The 26,889-nt window shown below is 39.2% G+C and overlaps 2 protein-coding genes across 2 annotated transcripts; both read right to left on the reverse strand.

Annotated features, from left to right (window-relative positions):
- Positions 1-792: 792 nt before the first annotated feature.
- Positions 793-11,483, reverse strand: LOC307257675 (high-affinity choline transporter 1-like). Its single transcript, XM_080036951.1, has 9 exons — positions 11,365-11,483; positions 8,372-8,562; positions 7,707-7,823; positions 6,956-7,111; positions 5,048-5,196; positions 4,650-4,793; positions 4,040-4,193; positions 3,337-3,554; positions 793-2,490 (listed from the first exon to the last, which is right to left on the reverse strand). The coding sequence occupies exons 2-9, from the start codon at positions 8,553-8,555 to the stop codon at positions 1,927-1,929; spliced, it is 1,686 nt and encodes a 561-aa protein (XP_079893077.1). The 5' UTR covers positions 8,556-8,562; positions 11,365-11,483; the 3' UTR covers positions 793-1,926.
- Positions 11,484-12,187: 704 nt separating this feature from the next.
- Positions 12,188-26,066, reverse strand: LOC307257677 (high-affinity choline transporter 1-like). The gene is made up of 9 exons (XM_080036953.1): positions 25,972-26,066; positions 22,875-23,065; positions 21,723-21,839; positions 21,165-21,320; positions 19,265-19,413; positions 18,756-18,899; positions 17,104-17,257; positions 15,871-16,088; positions 12,188-15,078 (listed from the first exon to the last, which is right to left on the reverse strand). Exons 2-9 carry the CDS (start codon positions 23,056-23,058, stop codon positions 14,515-14,517), a joined length of 1,686 nt encoding a protein of 561 aa, XP_079893079.1. The 5' UTR covers positions 23,059-23,065; positions 25,972-26,066; the 3' UTR covers positions 12,188-14,514.
- Positions 26,067-26,889: the final 823 nt, after the last annotated feature.

Consider the following 26,889-nt stretch of genomic DNA (forward strand, 5'->3'; position numbering starts at 1 on the left):
CAATAAGAAAAAGATATAAAAGTCTTGTTATACAGATTTTACTGTTTAAAAAATGTTAGTTATGATATTTTTTTTAACATATCTAGGAACTTTTTTCCGCTGCTTATTTCAAGGTTCACCTTAATTTTTCTGCAACAGTAATGTTTTATATTTTCTTCTCTCATTAACAGTTTCAATGATTTAAAGAGGCATTGTTGAGGCTAGTACGATATACAGTTTATATGCTTTGTAATTTTGTTGGTAATTTGGCTTCTTCAGTGATCAAGTGTGCTATCTATCTATCTATCTATCTATCTATCTATCTATCTATCTATCTATCTATCTATCTATCTATCTATCTATCTATCTATCTATCTATCTATCTATCTATCTATCTATCTGTCTGTCTGTCTGTCTGTCTGTCTGTCTGTCTGTCTGTCTGTCTGTCTGTCTGTCTGTCTGTCTGTCTGTCTGTCTGTCTGTCTTTAGAATGGGTGAGAGTGGACACATTTTTTTTTTACTATTCAGAAAAAAAATCATGTCACCCAATTTCACTATATTTATGACACTCATTACTCAAGAAAACATATCAAATATCTTTTTTCTTAACTTGAGGCCACTGATTTGGTCCCTGTGTAGTCACTACGAGCCCGGGAGCAGGTGGAAGAACACCAACGCTTTCTCTCCTGGGAAGTTGACAGCAATGATGAACAGTTTGAATATAGCTTCCCCCACTAACTAACTGTTGACTGATGGGCCGAGTGGCTTAGGTATTTGGAAATAAGTGGTAACATGTCAGAGAAAAATACAGGACAGTTTTGAGCAATAACCTTTATTCAAGTGCTGTAAAGAGTACCTGAAAACCATACATGAGTAAGAGTAGAGATACTAGATACTTACTAGAAAAATTACTCCGATACAAGTAACAAGTCACATATTGCAATACCTCTTGGATAGAAGTACAAAAGTATCTGATTTTAAAGGTAGTAAAGTAAAAAAACAAGGGTTTATTTAAAGTAAATATTTTACAAAGATTGAAGGTCAATTTGCTTAGCAGGTCTGGGTGGTTTTACCTGCAAAGCTCACAATGACACACAATGAGTCACCAACATCATCGTCATCATCATCATCATCATCATTCTGGCCATCCGAACTCTCATCAGTTATGTCAGTCTCTTCTGAGCTACTGTCACTTTCTTTTTGTTGACCAGCATATAGTACAGCCATGCCACTGGCACAACTCACCCCAGGCCCTTGGGCACAAATCACCCCAACCCCAGCATTTTGGAAAAACTAGTATGATGCAGTAGTTAGGGCTGACATTGTGCTAACTGTTTATACTTGTAGTGTAGCATACAAAAGCACTAAAACATGTGTCCAATAATTGCCCAGTCACAATAATAAAAAAAACCTTGATCATAGAAATGTTGCTTTGAAAGGCATAACACTGTGTTTTGCTTCCATGTGTCTCCCTTCTTTGCAGGATGAGTGAAATGGATCACTCTTCAAAAATATGTAGTCACTTGAACAATTGCTTCTATTGTTTTCTAGAAACAAGGGGTGGCACTACTTCCCCCCTGGCACAACTCACGCCACTCTCCCCTACATGCAATACATACTGACATTCAACTATTTATCATAGCCCAACCAAACTGCCGTAATAACTTCACATTTATGTTCATATATTTAAAATATCAATTATATACAATTCTTTACACCCTTGGTAAACATTCCTGCATATTATGGTGAGATACAAAGTTATATGATGATATCTATAAGAACATTACAAATATATATATATATTCATCTGCAGTGTCTCGCCTTAAAACCTTTGACTCCCTAATTCCCTAAGAGCTGTCATCGTTTCACAGTATAATTCGAGGTGTATCGACCTTTTATTATATAGGATTAAGGGCAGTGCTTTATGTCATAGTTTGAATGTGTTTTTCACATTTCTGTTGCGCTCATCATTGGTTCAGAGGCTTCTTGATGAAGTTCGTTTTTTTCCAACTTCTCCTTCTCGTTGAGTCCTTTGGATTCATCTATCGGTGTCAGTGGCTGTGGTGAGTTCTGGGCTTTCACCTTGAACACGTCCCACTTCTCAGGAATCGAGCCGTTGTTGAAGAGCACAGACGCCCAGTAGGAGAACACCAAGTTGCCAGTGAAAGCCGCCAGCATGCAGATGGTCTTGAATGGAGAGTACTGGACATAAACACCGTCTTCCAGAACACAACCTGGGAAGTGTAGGATTGGTGCTAAGCCTATGGTTGGCTCTCCACTCAGCAGTCTTAACACCAACCCTATCAGCCAGCCCATAATAGCCCCGTAGCCGTTGGAGATGTCGAAGAAGAGGACGCAGACCAGTTGGGAGAAGATCAAAACGTAGGATAAATCACACCCAAGGATCACCATAGCTATGATGCTGTTTTTCAGGTTGGTGAGTGACGTGCCAAGCAGGCCTCCAACCACGACAGAGACACGGATCACCCACTGGATTTCTCTTTGTGAGGCCTGAATACAAATGAAAAAGTTAAGTAAGGACCAGTTTCTGTAAAGCAATGGAGGTACGTTTTCACATTTAAAAAAAAATGTTTTCATTGTACTGTTCAACCCATGTTTTCCACTTTTAAATAATCAGGATCAAAATGTTTCGAATGCTAATGTTCACTTTCATGCTGGTGACACTGTTATATACTGCTGTGCACAAGTATCCTCATACTTGCTGAATAATTTTATTGTGGTTCAAAATACCCTTCTTCAGCTGGAATTTGTTCTTAATGCATATTTGTCCAAACTAATGTTTTTCTATTAGCTCTAGGAATAGACCACAACATGTCCCCGCTGTGGTCACTCTTGAGGGTTGTAAAAAAAAACGGTTGTTACGTCTTTATATTTTTCCTTTTTTATTTAATTTATTTAAGTTTTTAATTAATTAAACTTGCATGTAAATTACAAATAATTTAACTGATACAATTTTTTTTATTTTTTTATATCCAATTTAAAATAAAATTTTAATAAATATTTTTTTAAATGTTATTTATTGTGTAATGTTGATTGTTTATTCTTTCAGATCTATTAATTTTGTCCTCTTGTGTTTTCATTATTCTGCTATCTGCCTTGGCCAGGTCTCCATTTAATCTCCCATGAATTTCAGTCCATCTTTCAAGTCTTTGAAATCCTTGCAAAAAAAGTTTTTTTCTTAATCTCAATGGGTTTCTCCTGATGAAATACAGGTTATAACAATGACCCTGTTCATTCCCTATTACACCTAATTTCAGTTTTTCCTTCAAATCTTTCAAAAAGTCTCCCTTTTGGTGGTAGGAGCATTTAAAGAAAACAAATTAGTTTTTTCCTCACCGTGGGCCTCAGGATGGACTTATAGATGTTGCAGGTGAAGATGGAGGCTATAGAGAGCAGAGCAGAGTCAGCTGAAGACATAACAGCAGCGCCGATGGCTGCAGTCCCGGTGACAGAGACAGCGAGAGGCGTTAGGTGTTTCAGAACGATCGGCAGGATCATCGCTCCCTCATCACGTTCCAATGGAGAAGGAGAGCCATAAGACGTGAGGTTCCAGTCTGGTATGTAGACAGATAGGACAAATACATGGAAGATAGTTATTATTAGTATAAGTTATTATTATTATTATTATTATTATTATTATTATTATTATTATTATTATTATTATTGGGGGCCAAGCCCGAGCAGGAGCTGGGACCGCGTTTTGCAGAGCAATAATTATATACTGTAACTCCCACACCGAACATCCCATATTCAAAAACTTTATATTCCAGATCCACTGAAGTGGAGCTCGAGAGCCGGGTTGCGTTGGAGGCTTTACCTCCGTTCGTAACTGCTTGCAGTTCTAATTATTATTATTATTATTATTATTATTATTATTATTATTATTATTATTATTATTATTATTGTTATTATTTTAACCTCTGGTTATTTATTTTTCGTAAACTGCAGTTTCGTTGATTCACACAATGAACATAATATGATGTTAGATACCATTGTTTAATGCAAACATCATTAATATAATTTAAGAGACCGTTTATACCTGTGGAAACAGCCACTGCACCGATCAGTATAGGAGGTATCGCGAATATCAGGATAAAGAAAGCGGCAACAAAGCATGAGACTCTGGCAGAAGACGAGGACACAGCAGACAAGGTCCTCTGGTGGAAGGCTTGACATCCTAAATTTCCCAGAGCCTTTGGGAAAAGATTGAAACTAGGATTAATATACATTTAAAAAATGCTGTTTTTAATCATCTTATGCAGAACTGAGTCCTTACTAATCATCAGCAAATGTGATCTTCTGGGGTCCTTCACTAGGTAACCAGGATCCGGTAAACCGCAATAAACTCTTGTAACGAATAACCAATATGAATCATATCATATGTAAGCAGATGTATTCAACCTGAGAAGGATACAGGTTTAATAAACAGTAGACAGACCTGGTAAAATCTTTGTATTGTCCTTTATATGGCTACTTTTATTAAACCTAACCGATTGACATGGTTAAAGTTCAAGTCATATTTGTTTTTCATGACATACCTATGATACTCTTATGCCAGGTTTATACAAAGCAACTCAAATAAACTTTAGAAGCTGATCTATTGGGACAGAAGCAAACAGCAGTCCTTTTCATTTTAAATTCGAGATTACCAGTAATAGGAAATCATCGAGGGATATCCAGGAAAACTTGCTGTCCAGTCTACTAATCCACGGTGGCTGGAAAGTGTAGTTCAGGGCTGTCTGGGAAATATCCACGGACGCAGGGTTCGTCATGACAAAGGGGACACAGGTCCACTGCAAAAACACATGACAGAAACTTTAGTGAAAAGACGTGTGTGTGTGTGTGTGTGTGTGTGTGTGTGTGTGTGTGTGTGTGTGTGTGTACATTTAAATATGAGAAACCAATACCCAATACAAGGACCGTCTTTTTTCTTTCTACCTATTTTCTATTCCTGCAATATTTCTTTAAGGAAAATGTCAATGTTTTGTGTCACCTCAAAACTAAGACAGGACACACTTTATAAATACTTAAACCATAGCATCCTCACCATGGTGATGAATATGAGGATGAGCTGTATGATGTCTGTGTAAGCCACCGAGTACAGACCTCCCAACAGTGTGTAGAGAATGACCACAGCAGCAGAGATCCAGATGCTCGCAACATAGGACAAGTCCAAAATCACATTCATGGTGGCACCTGGAAAACACATATCCATGGTCTAACTTTTTGTCACTTATCACAAAAGATGAAGACAATGAATAGCCTTCAGCATTATCACTACATTACCTAACCACAACCCCTTACACTAATCCTAACCCTCCTGTTTGGTTCATATCATGTTATCAATTTTTGTGTTCCGTATACTAGTTCTGCTTGGAGAATTCAACTCGCACTTGATGAGTGATGGTGACATCTGTAGGGCTTTCACACAGAGGAGGTGAAACTTTGGTTCTGTTTTAGTTCTCCAGAACGGATCATCCATAACTAACACCATGTTCGAACATAAGGATGTGGTGACAGAGCACCCTAGGCAGAAGGTCGATGATTGATTTTGTGATCTTATCGTTTGATCTACAGCTGCATGATTTGGTCACATGGGTGAAGAGAGGGGCGGGGCTGTCAACTGATCACCATCTGGTGGTGAGTTGGGTGGGGGAAGACTCTGGACAGACCTGGTAAGCCGAAACGGGTGAACTGGAGGAGGCCGCTGTCTGAGAGATATTCAACTCCCACCTTCTGAGGAGAATTTTCTGGCATTCCACGAGAAGTTGTGGGCATTGAACCCAAGTGGTCGATGTTCATAGCTTCCATTTCTGAAGCTGTGGTCTTAAAATATAAGATGCCTTAAGGGGCGGTAACCCTTGAACAATGTAGTAGTCCTTCCGGTATATATGTTATGGAATCCGTAGGCTGTTCCAAGGTACCGACAGGTCCAGAGGTAAAGCAGCGAGTGTGGGAGGAAATTGCGGAAGCTATGGAGTAGGACACCCGGTAAGTGCTTTCTGGAAAACTGTCAGGCACCATAGGAGGGGGAAAGGGTAAACCATCCAAACTGTGTTCATTAAGATGGGAATGCTGTTGACCTCAACTGAGGAGGAAACCTGCCGTTGGAAGGAGAACTTTCAGGAACTCCTGAATCTGACTAATATGCCCTTGATGAGATCCGTCCAGAAATGCAGAAAGTTCTGGGTGTGGAGGGGCTATCATGGAAGACATGTCTCTTAAAACTTGCGTGGAAGTCTGGGAAAGTGCCTGAGGAGTGGTGGTCCTCCTGTTAAATATTTTAAGACTGTTTAATTGTCATACGCACAACAATTACACCAACCGTTGTTTGCAATGACATTCTTTAATGTCCCGGGGTCCCTTCAGCAATGTAATATTAAAGAAAAAAATGTATAATAGAAACACAAGTGAAGAGAGGCAGCTCAGGACAGGGCATGTGGCGCCATCTTGGCAAGAGGGGGACCGAAGAGTGTTTGTTAAAGTCTACTCCAAGGTGCTGGAAAGGAGGGTTCAGCCGAGGAACAATGCTGATTCAGTCCTGGCCGTGGAAAAACAGACCAGATCTTCACTCTCTCAAGGATCCTAGATGGGCCCTGGGAGGATGCTAATCTGGTCTACATGTGTTTTGTTGATCTGGAGAAGGCGCATGACAGGTTTCCCCGGAGATACTGTGTGGGAGTATGGGGTGAGGGGGGTCCCTGCTCAGAACACTTAAAGTGAGAGCTGTGTCCAGGTTCTTGGTTGAATGTTGGACTCTGGATATTCATGGGTAGGATATCGAGGTGTAGTCGTGGTGGGGAGGGGTTACAGTTAAGTGGTTGGGCCGATCTCATTTGTAAATCTGTCAAAATCGACCAAAACACAACAGGAGGGTTACCAGAAACTTGACCCTGAAATGAATTAGATAAACAATAAAGCTGAAAGTCTAGAAAGTCTATAGTATATACTGTACCTAAGCTAATTAGTGTTCCAGCCAACCACAAAATGTCAGTTAGAAGTACAGCCAGGGACTGAACGGCCATTATTGCTTTTCCATACTTGACCTCGAAAGGGTCTAACATGGTCACATATCTCTTGTCTCTCATCGGCTTGGCGAACACAAGGCCACCTGAGAAATAAAACAGACAGACAGATTTGCATGCTGTGGGCAAGATGCATGTTTACATTCAAGAGAAAAACAGCAGAAACATACATCAAGTTTTAACCATTTGGGACAAGTTATAACATCTGAGAATGAGCCCAGCAGTTACACCCAATTTGAGTTCAGACAGACTTTTCAAACACATTCAGGAAAGTCATGGAAAGCACTGCTTAACTTTCTTTGAAAAAGATGCACTTCTATTTGTGCTTTTGCGGTACACTCTCACCCTTTTTGCCATAACAGTGAGGATAAAAGTGCCCCAAAGTACAGCACTTTTTTCCCTGATGTAAGCAGTTCATTTTTGTTTAGACCAGCAAAGAGTTGTTGCTGCCCTTCAACCAGTGTTCATGGCCGAGAATCCTTTTTATAAATGTTTTTATGATGTGGAAAATAACTCGTTCAAGATTAAGGACAAACCCCGAATCAGCTCTCAAAGTGCCTCAAATGGAAAGTGCTATGTGAAGCTTTCCTTATCCGTTTTATGATTTAGGTACTGTTTGTTATTGTTTTTTTAAATATCCTGACATTGGCAAACATCTACTGATAATTATGTAATACTTACCAATAATAAACGAAATGGAGAAAGCTGTTGGCAGCATAACCGCCGACATCAGTCCCATAGATGGGGTGTATAGCATCTCAGCTAAGCCCATTATGGTGCATCCTCCAATCCACGTGGCTAAAGGATGGACAGGCAGACACACACAAATCGAAATTAGTTGACAGGAGAAACAACAAGTCGAGACAAATACAAGAGCAAACAGGGGACGAAACCAGGGACCTAATGAACCCCATTCCCCCAACCCAAACCAGACTCACCAATCAAGGAGTTAGTTAAAGCTGCCACGCTGAAGCTCATTCAAATTGACCACATCTACATGATCAGCATATTCTGATTAAAGGAGAAGTAAGCGATTTGTTCCTTTTAGCTAACTTCCTGTCAGTGACTAGCAGTTAGCAGTCCCCTCCCTCGTCCCTACGTCCCCACCACATGAACACACAGCCGTCTTTATCAGTTAGTGCCACAATGGAGAGCAGCAAAGTCATCGTTCACCGGCACAGAGACCCGCCTCTTTATAGCGCTCTGTCTCCTGATTGGGTACGAACGAGCAGGATACAACATTTTCCGATCCACAATTATCAATTATCTAACTAAACTAAACTAATTAACAGTGCGTGCAGTATTCACATTGCAATATTTTTTTTATTCACAAATCAATACTGCACCTGTCATTGTGAACATCCCCACCACACTCTTAATGCTTCGGTTTCCAAGCAGAGCCATGTCCATTTTGTCAGCTGAGGTTTTGCTCTCCTGCCTCCTGGATTTGAAAGAAGCCCAGATTCCCACTCCAAGAACCAGCAGGTAGAAAAAGACCATCGCGATCACTCCGGGGATACTGACAGCCATGGTGAACCTGTGGAATGGTGGCCAAAAAGATATATAATTTGAGGTTTAACAACCAATAAGACATCATTTATGCTGGGGCGCTTGTGGTGTAGTGGTTAGAGCATCCCACTTAGAATCCGGCCCATGGTTGTTATTTGCATGTCATTCCCCTCTCTGCCCCATTTCATCTCTGACTCTCATAAGTCTCATAAGTCATAAAATAGCCAAAAAATAGACGCCCCACAATAGCAGCTAAATCAGCTGGTAGCAAAAATACATCAGTTAAGATTTAATGCTATATATTGTTACCTGACTTGTTCCCAATGGGGGTGGACAACAACCACAGAACTCCTGAGGTGAACATTAAGTCATCACAAGCAGACACATTCAATCATGTCCTCTGAAAACCAGAAAAATACTCAAGGCAGTCATGAAACTTCACTTATATATATACAGGTATATACATTATATATAATGTATATATATAGACACATATATATAGACACATATATATATATTTACAATGTACATTATAGCTAAAACTAAGTTAATATTGTCTTTTAATGTTACAGGGGGTGCCCTCTGAAAACCGGATAAATGCGAATGTCAGAGACTGATATAGGCTGATGTGGCAGATGCCTTTAGCCTAAACACATTAGTATTGAGAACAATCAGTATGGAGACGTCCGCTGCCTTGTCTGCCATCGTCAATGAACTGTTAACTAGGGGTGGTGAAGAAAAATCGATTCATGTAAAAAAAAAAATGAAAAAAGGCGATTTCTATCTCCTGAAATTTCGAATCGATTTATAATTTGCTTACATAAAACAATAAAAAAAGTTGTTTTATTTTTTTATAAAAAAAGATAGCTGCATGTATTTCGCTGCCGCCACCTGTAATGTAGACTTGCCTTAAAATCACATGCATTCCAAGCTTCACATTAAAACAGAAAACTTTGACTTGACAGTTTTTTTCTATTGCTAAACCACAGTGGGCACAACTGGAGTTCCGGTACATATTGAAACACTCTAACTACCAGTGTTGTGCCTGAATGCGTTCAATGAACGTTCGTTCATGAACTTGTTCATATTGGGGGCGAACATGAACTGAACGTATGTATTTCTGCCTCATGAACGTTTTTGAGAACGCGCTCATTCTGGCGTTTGTGAACGGCGCTCTTACTGTCGTTCAATCGTTCATCGAGTGCCAGATTTCTATAGAAAACCCCCGCTAAAAGACAGCGTAAACAGCCCTTAATATGTAGCTGAAAAACACCCTATCTGGCAACACATGCCACCACAGCGTCGCACCGCCGCTGCGTCATCAAAATGCGAAACACCGCGGGAAAAAAACAAAAACAAATTAATGCAGCAGCGCTTACTCAGACCCATGACTCAGACCATGGACCTAGCCTCAGGTTCTACCTCTTCTTTGTATGATTGTTACCTACCTCAGATTGTGTTTGTGTTAATAAGTATGTCAACACATCTTCTGGACTTTGTTGTTAACAGTAGGCCCTACACTGCAGTTTAGAATGGTCTCCTTGAGGGTTTTACTATTTTAAGTTGTAGGCTAATTTGTTTGTACAGTAGAACCTGCCTGGTATATTTTTCAGTATTGCTTTCTTTAAATGAAATTTCATGTGAATTGTTTCCAGGTTTGGAAAATTATAAAAATGGAAAAATATTTGCACCTTAACCGTTTTTGTTTGAATAATTCTTCATTAAAAAGACCATCAAACAGCAACTTTTTCCTCATGTTTTTGAGAATATACTGTAGGGGTAAACCCTGCAGCTGGCTTCTAGTGTGGACTGTATTGAAATAATTTCTGTCTGTGGTTCTATATGGAATGTGGCAATTATTTAGAAAAATAATAGCCTGCAGCAACATATTGAAAAAAAAGAACTATGAACTAGTTCATTTTTGAACTGTGAACTTAGTTCAGAATTTTGAATTATGAACTATGAACTGAACTAGTTCATTTTAAAGGGTGTGAACTGAACTTTGAACTAGTTCACGTAGAAAAAGAACTTTCCCAACACTGCTAACTACAGTATACATTACCAATAGTTCTGGAAAAACCTGCAAAACAGAGTCAGAGCAGCCAACACTATAACAATCCTCATTGAGATTACAGACACTGTCACTCAGAACACACTCAGAGTATAAACACTAGCATCAAACCCCAATACACAAATTACAAACCTTTAATCTTACAGTTTGAATGATTTGAGTTACTTCACACAAATGATTACAAATTTAGGAAAGAGTGAAATTCTTTTCATATGAAATTTTTTATTTAAATTTAAAAAAAATAATGTTTTAGGTGAATATCAGCAGTTTGCTTCAATAGATATATATTTAAATTGTTATATTTTATTTATAACACTTACAAATACATCATTATTTGCCAGCACTCTTAACAGTAATCTCTTCATTTTATTGCTTTGTTGACAACAACCATGTCATCCATAGCATTTCCCTGCTCATATGAAATTATCCTTCCTCTTCCTACTGTTGGGGGCAGCCTTTGAGTCCTGTTAACGTCGAAATGATTAATTAAATATCTCCTATTGTACTAATTTTTTATTGTTTATTAATGGCTCGTATAGAGCAGCCTGACATGAATCACCGCACAAGAAACTATGTAGATTGTGGGGAAGCAGCAGCTTCACTATCATGAACTACTGCTGCTATGTCAGACTGTAGTTAGAGTTTTGCACATTTCATGATGAAATAGGCATACTGTATATAAGTTAAAATGTCACCCTTTCACCCCCCCGAGTTAAAACCTTCTGACATGTATTCATAGATGAATCAAAATGTACTTACAGGCAGGTACAGGTGGACTGTAGGTCACTCAAACAGTCAAATGGGAGCTGCTCTTCCAATGGAATGAACACAGACTGGATGAGTGTGTTTTAATACTGCATCAAGTCCACTTTGTTAACACCCACTTTGCCCCCATTTCCGCAAAGCCTAGTCTGCTCTGATTGGCCAGGTTTACAGCGCTGGTGTGCTCCAAGGCTGGGTGGAGATGTGAGTAAGAGCTAACAGTGCTGATTGTTTTATACTCTCTGTTGCCAAGTGCTTGTTGATACGCGAAAAATCACCTGCGGCGCCTTCTGTGTCTCATTTGGAAATTTCCCCTTGGAGTTTATTATGTTAATGACCTTCAAATGGAGACATCACTTTTCAAAGATTTTTGGGATATTATGTTATATTTACATATCTTTTCAAGTAAGGAGACCATAATCAATCAATCAATCAATTTATACAGCACTTTTCATGAAAGCAAATGTATCAGAAAGTGCTTAATCCAATCCCCCTCCCCTCCCACGACACACCAAGAGATATCCACACATGCAAAAACAACCCTAAAAACCTCATAAAAACTAAAAAGGGGCTCATCATTACAGCTCCGGAAATAATTAAAAGACCAGTCTGGATTTTTCTTAAATCTTCATCTCTACATTACTTATTGAAAATTATTTTAATGACAAAAAAATGTATTGGAATTTGGTAGAAATGTTTTCAGTAGTTGATATTATGAAACCAAAATGTTCATTCTACTCAAACATGCCTATAATTAGCCAAACGAGAGACACTGAATATTTGGAGCGGTCTCTTAATTTTTTCCAGAGCTGTAGGGGAGAACGGGGTAAGTAGGCACACTTTTTACTCTAGTGAGAATTGCTTATCACCTAAACATCTTTCAATAGTCATTCCTACATTAAATTGAAGCTTAAGGTGTTGGCTTGAAATGTGTACCCCTCACTTTTTCTATCTTATTGTAATAAATAAGAAATTAATCATCAAAGACACCCTTACACATTGTGACAAGGCCAACAACCATCTGACAACTAATTAGCTTGCTAACCACAATCTAAACTATAGTTTACCCTTCACACTTTGTATGGGTAACAAGTGTTTTGTTATAAACCCATTGTGTAAAAGCCTAGAAGAAAAATACTGAGGAGCTAAATATTTTCAATTTGACATGAAAAACACAAACAGTCCTCACACCTCAAATGCAGCAGTCTAACACCAAGGAAGACTATGTAGGTGACCTCTGAGCCCAATTCTGGATATTTACATACCAAAATTTCACAGACAGCGCCTTCTGGTTCCGAGATATAACGATTGTGACAACCAACCCGTGTGACAAATTACCCCGTTCTCCCCTACTATATACATATCTAGCACACTCAGACAAGCACACACTTGCTCTCCATTGCTCACAACACCGCACATATTTTAACGATTCTTTTAACTGCAAAACCTGACTGTGAATCACCATGTTTGTTACAGTTTTCTTCAGTATTAAAGGTGGAGTCAGTGATTCTGGAGAACGCTCGTTGTCAAAATCACTTTTTGTCAAAATCATTGAATATCTCCCGAAGATCCCGCTACCTGTTCATAATGTGTGTGCTGACAAATATACTCCTATAGGCTCTGTAAACTGGTATGTAAACAAATGTTATACTGTATAAGAATAAGATATTTGCAGATATCAGTATAATGGGTTATAAATCACTGGGTTTCATCGCGATACAACATCAGATTAATTCATTGGACAATAATGAGATGTTTGTACATATCAGTAGAGTGTAGAGATTCTCCTCAACCTAATTCGAAAACTTTATTTTTCCCGTCATCACCCAGTCTTAAAAATACATCATCAGACCAAATGACTCTTTCCATAAGTCAATAAATAAAAAAAATCAGCAAATCCTATGATTACATATTTGGTTAAAGCTATAGTGCGTGACTTCTGTCGCCCTGTTACGGCCGACCTACCAGGCTCGTTAATCGGCCGATAACAATTAAGAAACCAGACAAAACCATGAATCAACGCTGAAACCATAAGGTAATTTGTTAAAGTAATCCCTAAAATGTACGTCCTTGGAGGGGGCTGTGAAAGTAAAAGCGAACATGGAGGAAGCCTGGAGCAGCCGCAGTTGGACCACTTGGGTCCAGGACTTCCCCCCCTCAACCTAAACCCTGACCCCTCTAACTACAACGAAAATAAAGAAAAATACTAAACTAACAGCCCTCCATTAACTAAATAATATCATACAAAACAACAACAGGAGAACGCAGCAAGTCAGCAGCCGAGCAGTCCGCCCTGAGTAATACACCAGAGACCGGCACCTGTGAGAGAGAGAGAGTGAGGGAGGGAACAGGAGGAAGGAACACAAGCCGGGAGCCGTAACACACCCCCATGAGGAATTCTGAGTAATTACAACAACACTGTCGGTGTTCTCTACGTGAGGTAAAGTCTTCAGTGATGGCTCATGGATTTGATACCTTCTGTTGTACGTCCAGGTTTTTTTCTTAGCAGTAAAATCAACAACTGAAAAATGTCCATCCATGTATATAAAAAAGTTACCCACTATAGCTTTAAAGTCTGATCATAAAACCAACTTGATAATAACTCTCGACATTGACTCAGTTATCAAGTGCATGGTATTAAAATACATTCAAACCAAAACCCAATAAATCGATAGTTATAGTCATTAAAGGAGTTTTGACTAGGCGAAACTGAATTACAGATATCTGCACAACGTCACTGAAAGTGACATTCAACTCGTCACACATCTTAAATGACAATTGCGGGTATCTGAAATTCAGATATGACTAGGCAGAATGACAGTTAAAGATATCTCAAACGTCATTAAGTATTGCGAACCAATTTGACATAAATTTGCTGGACTGGATATGTGTTGCAGAAATCTGTGATTAAGTTTCGAAGAGTCAAAAAGAAAATTTTGGATATCCGCAACTACATTCTTCCTATCCACAACTATCATTTCAGATATCCACAAAGACATTCGGCCTAGGAGAAATGACGTCACTTTTGCCATTCATGTCTATGGGGTTTCTAATTACAAATATCTACAATTCAGTTGCGGATATCCACTATGTGAATTACGGATATATTATAAGAACATTGAAGAACATTGAAATGTTTTTCACATTTCACATTTCTGTTGCGCTCATCATTGGTTCAGAGGCTTCTTGATGAAGTTCGTTTTTTTCCAACTTCTCCTTCTCGTTGAGTCCTTTGGATTCATCTATCGGTGTCAGTGGCTGTGGTGAGTTCTGGGCTTTCACCTTGAACACGTCCCACTTCTCAGGAATCGAGCCGTTGTTGAAGAGCACAGACGCCCAGTAGGAGAACACCAAGTTGCCAGTGAAAGCCGCCAGCATGCAGATGGTCTTGAATGGAGAGTACTGGACATAAACACCGTCTTCCAGAACACAACCTGGGAAGTGTAGGATTGGTGCTAAGCCTATGGTTGGCTCTCCACTCAGCAGTCTTAACACCAACCCTATCAGCCAGCCCATAATAGCCCCGTAGCCGTTGGAGATGTCGAAGAAGAGGACGCAGACCAGTTGGGAGAAGATCAAAACGTAGGCCAAATCACACCCAAGGATCACCATAGCTATGATGCTGTTTTTCAGGTTGGTGAGTGACGTGCCAAGCAGGCCTCCAACCACCACAGAGACACGGATCACCCACTGGATTTCTCTTTGTGAGGCCTGAATACAAATTAAATGTGAAGTTAGGATCAGTTGCTGTAAAGGAACTGATAAAGGTTATAGCATAATTTACCCATTCCACTTAATTTCAATTGTTCCTTCATGTCTTTAACCCATTGATGACGGCTGCTGCGCGATGCCACATTGGCTCTCCTGCCTGATGCTGCGTCGCGCAGCATTATTACTTTATCTCATTTTCATGGCATTCCCAGCATAGAATGCACTGTCATTGGTTCAAATACACATGAGGTGGGTTTTGTTGATTTTTTTGAAGACCACGTGACCACGTGAAAAGTTGTGTGGTTTGCCGAAAATCATGTCAATCAAAAAAATAAAAAATAAAAAAATAAAACAAAATAATAAAAAAAATACGCCGGCAGTGTCGGCGACAGAACAGTTAGTGGCGTTTGGTGCGCAGAATCAAGGTCTACTATAGACTACTGACGAAAATCACACAACACATTGCATCTATTTATTAACAAAATTTAATAATTTTCTAATTCATCTAATTTTGACGATTTTTAGAAATATTTGTTGGTTTGTAAGCGCTAAGGGAGCATGTTTAAATAAAACCTGTGAACCTTAACTTTTAAATGTATTTTATTTCATGTTTCTATGTGCTACACAGGCTTAGATATTAAGGTTTTGGTAGACTTGACAATTCGTACTATTTTTTCAGAAAACCCTCAGGCATTAAGGACATGCATCCTAGATTGCCATAGTCATCAATGGGTTCAAAGGCTCCCTTTTGGTGATAGAAGCAATTAAACAAAAACATCTGTCTTTCCTCACCGTGGGCCTCAGGATGGACTTATAGATGTTGCGGGTGAAGATGGAGGCCATAGAGAGCAGAGCAGAGTCAGCTGATGACATAACAGCAGCGGCGATGGCTGCAGTCCCGGTGATGGAGATAACCAGAGGCGTTAGGTGTTTCAGAACGATCGGCAGGATCATCGCTCCCTCATCACGTTCCAATGGAGAAGGAGAACCATAAGACGTGAGGTTCCAGTCTGGTATGTAGACAGATAGGACAAACACATGGAAGATAGTTAGTATTAGTATTTAGGCAGAGTTCCCCTTCAAGACATTTGCTCCACAGCTACATGGTCTTGTAAGGATTTTTAGTTCTAATTTTAATGATGAATATACCCCCTCATTAATTTGTATTTAACCATTGTATAATCATTTAAACAATTTGTATATTCTTCACATTTGACTTTAATAAATGTTCTCACTCAACATTTCTCTGTGCTGTGGAAATGAAGAGGTGAAACAGCTATACAATCTAACCTGATTCTCCCATTGATAGCAACATTCCTGAGGCCTGCTAAGACCAAGGCCTTGCTGCTCAAACAAGTTGTAAACACTCTATCAGGTTGTAATAACCCAGTCAGTAAAGTTCGGCAGAGGATGTCCGGAGATGTGCAAAAAGATGATCCCTGAAACCAGATGACAGCAATAAAAACCAATCATTGTCTTTTGTTTAGGGATGTTAAAACCCCTTGCTGTCGAGAAGGTTCTTCACTTTTTTGACTTCTCCTGTCCCTGAGGGCTGCATAACCTGTCCTGTGATATCACTTAATTAAAAGTCCTCTAAGAACTTGGAAACTTTTCTCCAGTCATCCTTTATTTTTGCCTTCCATATTTCCGAAAAACGAACACGTATTTAACATCCTGTTAGTCTTCATCATGTACGTTGCGCGGTTCTACAGAGTAAATGTTGCTGCTCCTGCACATGCGCGAGATGGAACATATAGTGCTAAAGCACCGCCTCTGGCGGTCATCCAGAATTCATAGAATCATAGTTACATACGTCACTAGCGTTTTATTCTAAAATATTTCTCCCAAATTCCGAATAAAAACATTGTCATTCAAAGCATTTATATTATATTTAAGGAGATATTAGAGAGGTCTCTTAATTTGTTCCAGAACTGTAGTTTTTTTTTACGCACACACAATGCAATTTTAAGTGAGATACCATCTTTCAATGCAAACATAATTTATATTTTTAGAAACCAATAATACCTGTGGAAACAGCCACTGCCCCAAACAGTATAGGAGGAATACCAAATATCAGGATAAAGAAAGCAGCAACAAAGCATGAGACTCTGGCTGCAGATGAGGACACAGCAGACAAGGTCCTCTGGTGGAAGGCTTGATATCCCATGGTTCCCATTGACTTGAGGGAAAGATTGAAAATGTGATTTATAATTAAATATTTTTTTAAATGCTGCTTTTGAGACATAACTGACCCTGCGTTCCAATTCCCATACTTCCATACTATTTAGTATGCCAAAAAGATTTAGGATGTCCCAATCAGTGATGCCGGTTACCGGCATCTGACCTCTTTTTTCAGTAACGAGTAATCTAACGCGTTACTATCTCCAAACCAGTAATCAGATTAAAGTTACTCATCAAAGTCACTGTGCGTTACTTTTTCTGTCATTTTCCTTAGTGAAACATTTTACATAAATGCACAAATGACTGCGATTGCGATTTAATGTAAATCAATGTGCGCGCATACGTCTCTAAACGCTCCAACTGCTCCAACCGCTCCTCTCGTCTTTTTGGTAGCGCCCCTCGTCTCTGACATGCAGCGTGTGTGTGTGCCTGTGTGTGTGTGTCTGTGTGTGTGCAGTAGCATTACGGCCGAGTCTAAGCTTAACTGTGGCGCAAAACAAACGTTTCCCCCCCCCCCATGAAATATAGCGTCTGCTATGGGGATATTTAGGATTCGGGTACGGTGACGTTGAAGAGATAGAAGTGTTTAAAACTTGGAAACTTATAGTCACGTGGCGACCGGTGGCCGCACACACCCAGTCTATCAACACATGAGACATCGTAGAGAAAAGCCAAATTAATGCATGAGAGTGAAGGGCCAATCACGTTAACTTTACAGACACTGCTACTGTCTTTGCACTTTGGAGGAATGCATTTATTTTCATGGGGGGAAAAAGGTTTTTTTTTATTACATTTTTCAAACCATAATTTTTATTATTTTGAAAACAGTATGCCTATAGGCTACTAGCCTACAAGCTTTATTTTATATATTTTCAATGATTCTTAATATGTGCATGTTTTAAATTGAGATATATGGGTTTCAAAACCTGTAAAGTAACGTTTAAAGTAACTTGTAATCTAACTTAGTTACTTTTAACATCAAGTAATCAGTAAAGTAACTAAGTTACTATTTTACTGAGTAACTAGTAATCAGTAATCGGATTACTTTTTCAAAGTAACTGTGGCAACACTGGTCCCAATGCATGCACGTCAATTGTAGTATGCTGAAAATACATAAATGCCCCACTAACTCCAATAGCATTTTGGAGTATTAATCTTTATTCTTGACATTTCTCAACATAATGAAAAAATAAACCTCCTTATCTTCTCTCCTGTGGCCTTAAAACTCTTCTGTACTTTAGTATGTAGTGTAGTAAAAAGAAAGAATATGTGATTGGAACGCAGGGTGATTCCACGAATCATCAGCAAATGCAATCTTCATCACTTTTTTCTATTGTGTTGTGTTGTGAACTTTGCAGTGCGTTTTCTAAATGCTGTGCATGTGTTGTCAAATTGATGAAGATGCTTTCTTAATTAGCTTGTGTTTTTATTTGTGCGGGTCTTTTCTTAAGTTGCAGTGCTGTGAGCTCTCAGGGCTACCGTAAACTTGAGTTTACCATCAATAGGAAATCATCGAGGGATATCCAGGAAAACTTGCTGTCCAGTCTACTAATCCACGGTGCTTGGAAAGTGTAGTTCAGCGCTGTCTGGGCAATATCCACGGACGCAGGGTTCGTCATGACAAAGGGGACACAGGTCCACTGCAAAGATTATACACGATTATATAATTTTTTTAGTGAAAAGTAACATTCTGATTTGTACATTTAGAACTGATAAAAACCAATTACATCACAATTTTTGATTCTATCTATTTTTATATTTTTGCAGCATTGAAAATGTCACTTGTTGGACAACCTAAGGTGGTCAAGACAATGTTGGGATAGGAGGGTATCTTTTGCATTGGTTAGTATTTAGATAGTAAAGCAATACTATTTTTGTAAATATTTGGTCTAATATGTGCTGTACACAATGATACATGGTTTATCGAGAAATCAATAAAATAATGTATAAAAGAAAAAGTTACAGACACATAAACTTCATGCAGATATAAATATAGCATCCTCACCATGGTGATGAATATGAGGATGAGCTGTATGATGTCTGTGTAAGCCACAGAGTACAGACCTCCTAACAGTGTGTAGAGAATGACCACAGCAGCAGAGATCCAGATGCTCGCAACATAGGACAAGTCCAAAATCACATTCATGGTGGCACCTGTAAAACACATATCCTGGTAAGCCCAAACAGTCGGTTCACGACGGGTGGTAGTGCAGAGATAGCCGATAGTCGAACATCGGATAGAAAGAAAAACAATGCGGATTCTGTACTGGCCGTGGAACAACAGATCAAGTATTCTGGATCCTAGAGGGGCCTGAGAGTGTGCTCATTCAATCTACACGTGTTTTGTGGATTTGAAGAAGGTGTATGACCAGGGGCCTCATTTATAAAGCTTGCTGCGCACAAAAACCTTGCGTAGACAGGCAGAATGTGCGGTGAAATGTGCGCTGGGAAACCGGTGGTATTTATAAAATAATTCTTTGCGGAGAAGTGTGCGTATTCCCACGCCAACTGTTGACCATGCGTAAAGCTTCCGCAAGGTTTTCCTGACTCGGGGAATCAGCGACACTCAATGGCAACACCACGAAATAAAGCTATGTCATCGGAAAAACACACATATCCTTGTGAAATGCATGGCACCCAATATATTTCATCAATTGTATGTGTGTACCTAATGTTGCGAATATAGGCTACTGTTGTCTATGGCATGCAGTAATGATGTAGGTTGATTTACTTATCAAGTAGTTCTATACATATTTTGATTATATTTTTACATGTAATCTTATAGTTCTACTCTATAATAATATCATATACGTCGGGAGGTGTGTCCGTGAGTGGCCAGCGGGAGAGCAAATAGTCTATATTTTAGGCTGTGTGTAAAAAGTAGTTTTGTACAAAGTTAAGGCCAAACATATTAATTAAAACTATATATTTCGTTAGATAAAATCATGTTATGAATTTAGCAAATTATTTTATGCATCTCTTTCCCATAACAACTAACCCTCGAAGTTTAAACTATAATCTGACGTTTTTGGAAATGTGTTGATCTCACGGAAGGGAAACAATGCTTTGGAATAGACTACAGGCTAATGCATTATTTAACTTCTCACAACACATTTTACATAGGCCCACATAGTCCTACTACAGGTTCGCTAATACGTGATATTTCATACGGTACGAAGTTGGGCAAAACAGCTTTACAAAGACTATAACGACTGGCACGGGCTTTCTTCCTTCCCAGTCGCTTTCTTTGCGGCCGGTTGCCTCCCTTTTTTCCTCATGTCAGTCAAAATTCAGTGCTTATTAAGAGCGTCATCATATTCAGGAGCTATTTAGCATTCGCCATGTATGGTAGATTGTGGGATGAAACTGGGAGCTGTAGTGGGATGACACCGGGCACAATTCACCGCAGGTGGGTAATTATAAAGGGAAGATTGCGTGCAACTGTGCGCAGCACAGTTTTATAAATCTCAACTTTTTTTTTGCGCAGCACATTCTTGGCTTTGTGCCAACGCAATGTTTTGGGAAGGTTTCTACACACACCTTTATAAATGAGGCCCCAGGTCTTCTCTCTCGCATGGACCCTAGAGGGGGCTTGGGAGTATGCTTATCTGCTCATCTGGACTGAGGGGGTCCCTGCTCAGGGCTTTCCAATCTCTGAATGCTCAAAGCGAGAGCTGTGTCTGGGTTTCTGGTAGTAAGTTGGACATGTTCCCTCCCGATTGGGACAGGATTTCGAGGTGTAGTCGTGGTGGGGAGGGGTTACAGTTAGGTGGGCTGACCGATCTCATTTGTAAATCTGTCATATGATCGAAACACGACAGGAGGGTCAACAACAACTTGACCCTGAAATGAAATGGATAAACAATTAAGCTGAAAGTCTAGAAAGTCTATAGTAGATACAGTACCTAAGCTAATTAGTGTTCCAGCCAACCAAATGATGTCAATTAGAATGGCACCCACTGACTGAACGGCCATTATTGCTTTTCCATACTTGACCTCGAAAGGGTCTAACATGGTCACATATCTCTTGTCTCTCATCGGCTTGGCGAACACAAGGCCACCTGAAAAATAAAACAGACAGACAGATTTGCATGCTGTGGGCAAGATGCATGTTTACATTCAAGAGAAAAACAGCAGAAACATACATCAAGTTTGAACCATTTTGGAATTATAACATCTGTTAATGAGCCATGCATTTACACTCGTCTATTTGTGCTGTTGGAGTAGCTGTGAGCCCTCATACATAACACCATAATACCATAACAGCTTGGAGAGACATGCCCCAAAGTATGGCTAACTTGACAGGTTTTTTTCAGTTTTATTTCTACAGAACCTCAAACGGTATTAGTGGGTAAGGGGTAAGTGAGGCTTTCCTTATCTGTCATTTAATTTAGATACTTTTTGTTGTTTTTGTTTAAAATATTCGGACTTTAGCAAACTACTGATAATTATTGAATACTTACCAAAAATACACGAAAAAGAGAAAGCTGTTAACATGATTAACGCTGATGTCAGTCCCATGGATGGGGTGTATAGCATCTCAGTTAAGCCCATTATGGTGCATCCTCCAATCCACGTGGCTAAAGGAGGGACAGACGAACACACACACATAAATTAGTTCACAGGATAAATACGTTCAAACAGTTTAGACAAATGAAGGCGCAAACATTGTTTAAAGCTATAGTGCTTAACTTTTGTCACCCCCTTGAGGAATTCTGAGTAATTACAACAACACTGTCGGTGCATCTACATGAGGTAAAGCCTTCAGTGATGGCACATGGATTTTATACCTCATGCAGTACGTCCAGGTTTTTTCTTGGCAGATTAATCAACAACTGAAACGTTTCTTGGGCGCTTCTTGGGATTTTGTCTGAGCGCCTGCACCAGTGACAAGCCACACTCTTATTTAGGTATAAACGGCTCATTCTAAGGCAATAAAAGAAAAAACTCTGTTTATTTTCAAGCGATTATATACTAACTAAAACATAATTGTGAATATTATATTACATTTTGACTAAGTCTGTTCTGAAAAATTACAATACATTCTGCACACTGCACCTTTAAGCCTTATGAGGTTCCCCCAAACATCACTGGATGATCCAGCCTCCTTGATGCCAAACCCAAACAAGAATGTGTTGATAAGAGGGAAGGACAAAAGAGTTTATCTCTCCCCACTTGGTCTGACCCTCAAATTCACATGAACATGTTCAGAGGAAGTTTTTCATTCCCAACTAACCAAACTAACCAAATTGGGTGTTAGTTAAAGCTGCCATTCTGAAGCTCATTCAAATAGTCAATGTTTACATGCACAGCATATTCTGATAAATAACATTCTGTGCGAACACACAGCCTAGGCTCTGTAAACTGGTATGTAAGCAAAGGAATGCAAACAAACATTGTTAACATTCCCTTTGTTTACATACCAGTTTCAGAGCCTTTAGGCTGTGTATGAACACCACATTTTTTCCAGCACACACACAGTATGGACTGGACCATATTGTGAGGAGATATTCACAGATTTTTACAAAAAGTGATTTTTCAACAAACATCCTCCAGAATGACCTAGTATGCCTTTAACACAACAGTGCTAGCATCCTCACAAATCAGTACTTCACCTGTCATTGTGAACATCCCCACCACTCTCGTAATGCTTCGGTTTCCAAGCAGAGCCATGTCCATTTTATCAGCCGAGGTTTTGCTCTCCTGCCTCCTGGATTTGAAAGAAGCCCAGATTCCCACTCCAAGAACCAGCAGGTAGAAAAAGACCATCGCGATCACTCCGGGGATACTGACAGCCATGGTGAACCTGTGGCAAGCATGCGAGCGAGCATAAACACACACTCAAAATCCACCTTAAACCACCCAAAACACATGCAGATTCACTAAAGCCTTTAGGAGATCCAACTTCTCAAAGTTGGAATGATAAGAAGTACAAGGAAAACAGGAAAGAGTGAGACAAAGGAATGGGGAAAGAGGTAGAGAGAGAGATATATATATAATTAACACTTGCAGTTATTTATTTGCTAAATGACAAACAGGAAAATTCCCAATTGCCTGCAGTACAAGTAGCCCTGTGCCTTGTTGTAATGCCGCACAAAGTGCCCCACAAAATGTCTTTGCACGCCACTCCTCAGTCCTCTTCACAGCAGACCCGGGTTCAAATCCAGCCTGGGTCGTTCTCTGCATGTCATTCCCCTCTCTGACCCATTTCATCTCTGTCTCTCCAGAAAACTGTCTATTAAGTTAAAAAAAAACTGCCCAAAAAAACAGAATTTCTGCTATTTTGCTTCATGAAAGAAATTGTAGCTGTGGCATTAAAAAAGCAGTTGTAGCTTTATTGAATTTTGTCTCTTCATCTCTGCATGAGTCAGGATCAAGTTTCAATAGAATATAACATTTCATTGAGTTATGCTTAAACCTGCAGTGTGTAGAATTTGGGTTTTTATTTCCTAGCAGATTTTGTAGAAAGTAATTATAATATCCATAAGTACATTTAATTTAGTGCATAGTGTTTTTAATTATTATTTTTTCCCTTAGAAAGGGTCTCATATATGTCCATATTTCTGCATATTTTGGACCAAGGCCTAGTGCCGGCATCTTGAAAGTGTCATAGTTGGAATGTCATCAGGTGCATTGTTTAAAATGTAGAACTGTTCTTGTCCTTGAAGGCCACTGTAGCTTCTGTTATTATTCGAAAGGGTTGGGGTTACCCAGGGAGTGTTGCATTCTAGAACTTTGTAGAACTTTCTTGATGATGTCATATTACACACTGCACCTTTAAAGGTGCAGTGTGTAATATGCCTGAGAAAAGGCAGTGACATCACAGTGACATCACAACTGTGCAAAATGTAGGGTTAGACAGTGAGACCATAAAACACTCTTTTTGCCTTTTCTCAGGCAAGGATGAACCGATTTCTAAAATGTTTGCACATTTATACTACATAGGATCTCAGAGTTCTATACACCTTCATATTCCCACTGGGGAAGTAGGACTTTAACAGAAACACTTTTTTACAGACGAGAAACAATGCAGGATTCATGGGTGTGAGATTCCACTACATGCCATCTATCCATCTAGATTGTTGTGTCTGTGAAATGAGCCAAGGATTGTTTTTGAACGCTCGCTCACTCTCCGTTATCTTTCTCAATAAACTGTGAACTGCAAAGATACTATAACACAATAGATTAATGTGCTTTCTTACCGTGGAGATGCTGTTGCTTTTTGCCTTTAGCAGAGTGTGCTTGGTCTGAAGTAATACATTAAATGTTGTAATGTGTGTGTGGGCTCACCAACAGGTTAGCACACATTCATAGATACTTGATATCAAGCAACGCCTCTTAAAGGTGCACTATGCAGTTTCAGCGGAGGGGGATTTGATAACATTCACAGAGCCTGCAGTAAGTTTACAAAACATGTCTCTACATGTAATTCTTAGTATCGAAAAATGCTATCATCATATATCCAAACTAAATCAATTGGGGGAACCTAGAACCAAACTTAAGACTAGAATATGTTTGTAAACCAAACTGTGGGCCCTGCTGCTGTAAACAACAACAGTGAAACAGTAACTTTTCAGGGATCACATTTTCCCTTGAGGAAAGTGTGTGTATATTGTGTTGAGATAACATATTAGAAAAGGTTCACTTCTCCGACACACCCAAGTTGCATAAGCTCTAAGTAAAGTGCCAAATGTCGTTACCTGTTTTTGATGAAGTGATATATTACTTTATCTTAACCGTGTATGCATGTGATATTATGTAACAACCTTCTGAATAGTGCTAAGAATGATTATGAAACGTTTGGTTGATGTGAGTGCTTTAGAAGTTGAGATTTTTGGTTCAGAGTATTACAAAAAAAACTATACAAGTGCCTATGTCAGTCAAGGGAAAGCTGATCTTCCAATGGAATGAAGACGGACTGGATGAAAGTGTGGTTTCATATCATGTTCACTTTCTTCCCACATGTATATTCGAAACACTCCCTGTCTACTGGAAATTTACCACAACTGTTTATGTTATGTTTTTTTTTTCTTATGTAACAAAATCACTGCATAGACTAGTTCCCCCTACTTTGTCGACTCTCCCTGAGATTTCTTCAAATGTTTTAATCCCGGTAAAGGGTTTTTTACTGGGAGTTTTTTCTCAGCCGAGCTAAGGGTGTAAGGGCAGGGTGTCATATTGTATCATATTGTATCATATTGTATGGAATGTAAAGCCCACTGAGACAAATGTCTATTTGTGATTTTGGGCTATACAAATAAAACTGATTTGATTTGATTTGATTTGATTTCCCCATGGCAAGACCTCGGCTTTGTCTATGCCCTTGTGTTCACTGTGTTAAGGCAACAAAAGCTTTGGAAAATTACAGTGTAGGTTAAAAGTTCACGTCCCGTCTCTCGTTCCAAGTCACTGTCACTGCTGCCTCAAGGTTAATTTTGACCAAACTGTTCTGGTTTTAATAAACATTATATTTATGCTGAACATCTTTTTAAATATGACCATTTTAGTTAAGCCTCGCATTTTTTTTAAATATATATTTTGTTGCAATTTTGCTTTATTATGAGACATGCTACATGCCGTCTATCTATCTAGATCGTTGTGTCTGAAATGATCCAAGGATTGGTTTGGAACACGCTCACACTCCGTTAACTTTCTCAATAAACCGTGAATAGCAAAGATACTATAACACAATAGATGAATGTGCTTTCTTACTGTGGAGATGCTGTTGCTGTTCGCCTTCTGCAGAGTGTGCTTGGTCTGAAATGATACTCCTGAATGTTTGTGAATGTGGGACCTGTTGGTACCTGTTGGTGAGCCCACATTCACAAAAAAGTGATATAGTCAAGCAGCACCTTTTATAAGTGCACTATGCAGTTTCAGCGGAGGGGTGGGGGCGGGGGGGGGGGTGTTGTTTGTACTTGCACAGCCTGCAGTTAGTTTACAGAACATATGTTCTCTACATGTAATTCGTAGTATTGAATAATTCTATCATCATAAATCAAAACAAAGTGACTCCTTAACATTAATTCTAATCTTTTTATATGACCATTTTAGTTCAGCCTCGCATTTCTTTATTTTAAAGATTTTTTGTTGCATTTTTGCTTTTTTATTATTAGACAGTTTTGTAGAGACATAGGTGAAATGGGATAGAGAGGGGAATGACAGGTTGCATTTTTAATATAGAAGTGGGCATCCAGGTTAGCTTAGCTCAAACACAGCAGGTCAAAAGATACACTTTACAACATCACTAAACACCCCTGTGTGCTTGTTGGGACTTGGGACTTGTTGGGATTTAATTACCACATTATGTTGCGCTCTATATTTTTACACATTTTAGAAATAAATACACACTGGAAGGAAACTAGGCAAAAAGCTTAACAAAAATATATTTTTTAACTATTCCTCTAATGGTGTTGATATAAGCCACACTACAAAAACCTCATAAAAACTAAAAGTGGTTCATGAAAAAACACATCTGGCACTCTCAGACAAGCACACACCAGCTCACCATTGCTCACCACACTGCACCAGTTTAAATAATTTATACTGAATAATTTGACTTTGTCGACTCATCAACTTTGTACATTTTTCTTCAGCAAAAAAGGTATTTTGTGATAGTCATTATACAGC

Source organism: Ammodytes marinus, assembly GCF_949987685.1.
Source record: "Ammodytes marinus genome assembly, chromosome: 11".
Lineage (NCBI taxonomy): Eukaryota > Metazoa > Chordata > Actinopteri > Uranoscopiformes > Ammodytidae > Ammodytes > Ammodytes marinus.

Bases quoted from the DNA above. Each gene is read 5' to 3' on its own strand.
- LOC307257675 (XM_080036951.1), bottom strand. From the start codon at position 8,555: ATGGCTGTCAGTATCCCCGGAGTGATCGCGATGGTCTTTTTCTACCTG. The intron at 4,194-4,649 runs GTAATCTCGAAT...CTTTTCCCAAAG, and splicing joins TCGATGATTTCCTATTACTG to GCTCTGGGAAATTTAGGATG. The intron at 3,555-4,039 runs GTATAAACGGTC...TCTACATACCAG, and splicing joins TGCAGTGGCTGTTTCCACAG to ACTGGAACCTCACGTCTTAT.
- LOC307257677 (XM_080036953.1), bottom strand. From the start codon at position 23,058: ATGGCTGTCAGTATCCCCGGAGTGATCGCGATGGTCTTTTTCTACCTG. The intron at 21,840-22,874 runs GTGAAGTACTGA...TCCCTCCTTTAG, and splicing joins GGGGATGTTCACAATGACAG to CCACGTGGATTGGAGGATGC. The intron at 18,900-19,264 runs GTGAGGATGCTA...TAATCTTTGCAG, and splicing joins TCCTCATATTCATCACCATG to TGGACCTGTGTCCCCTTTGT.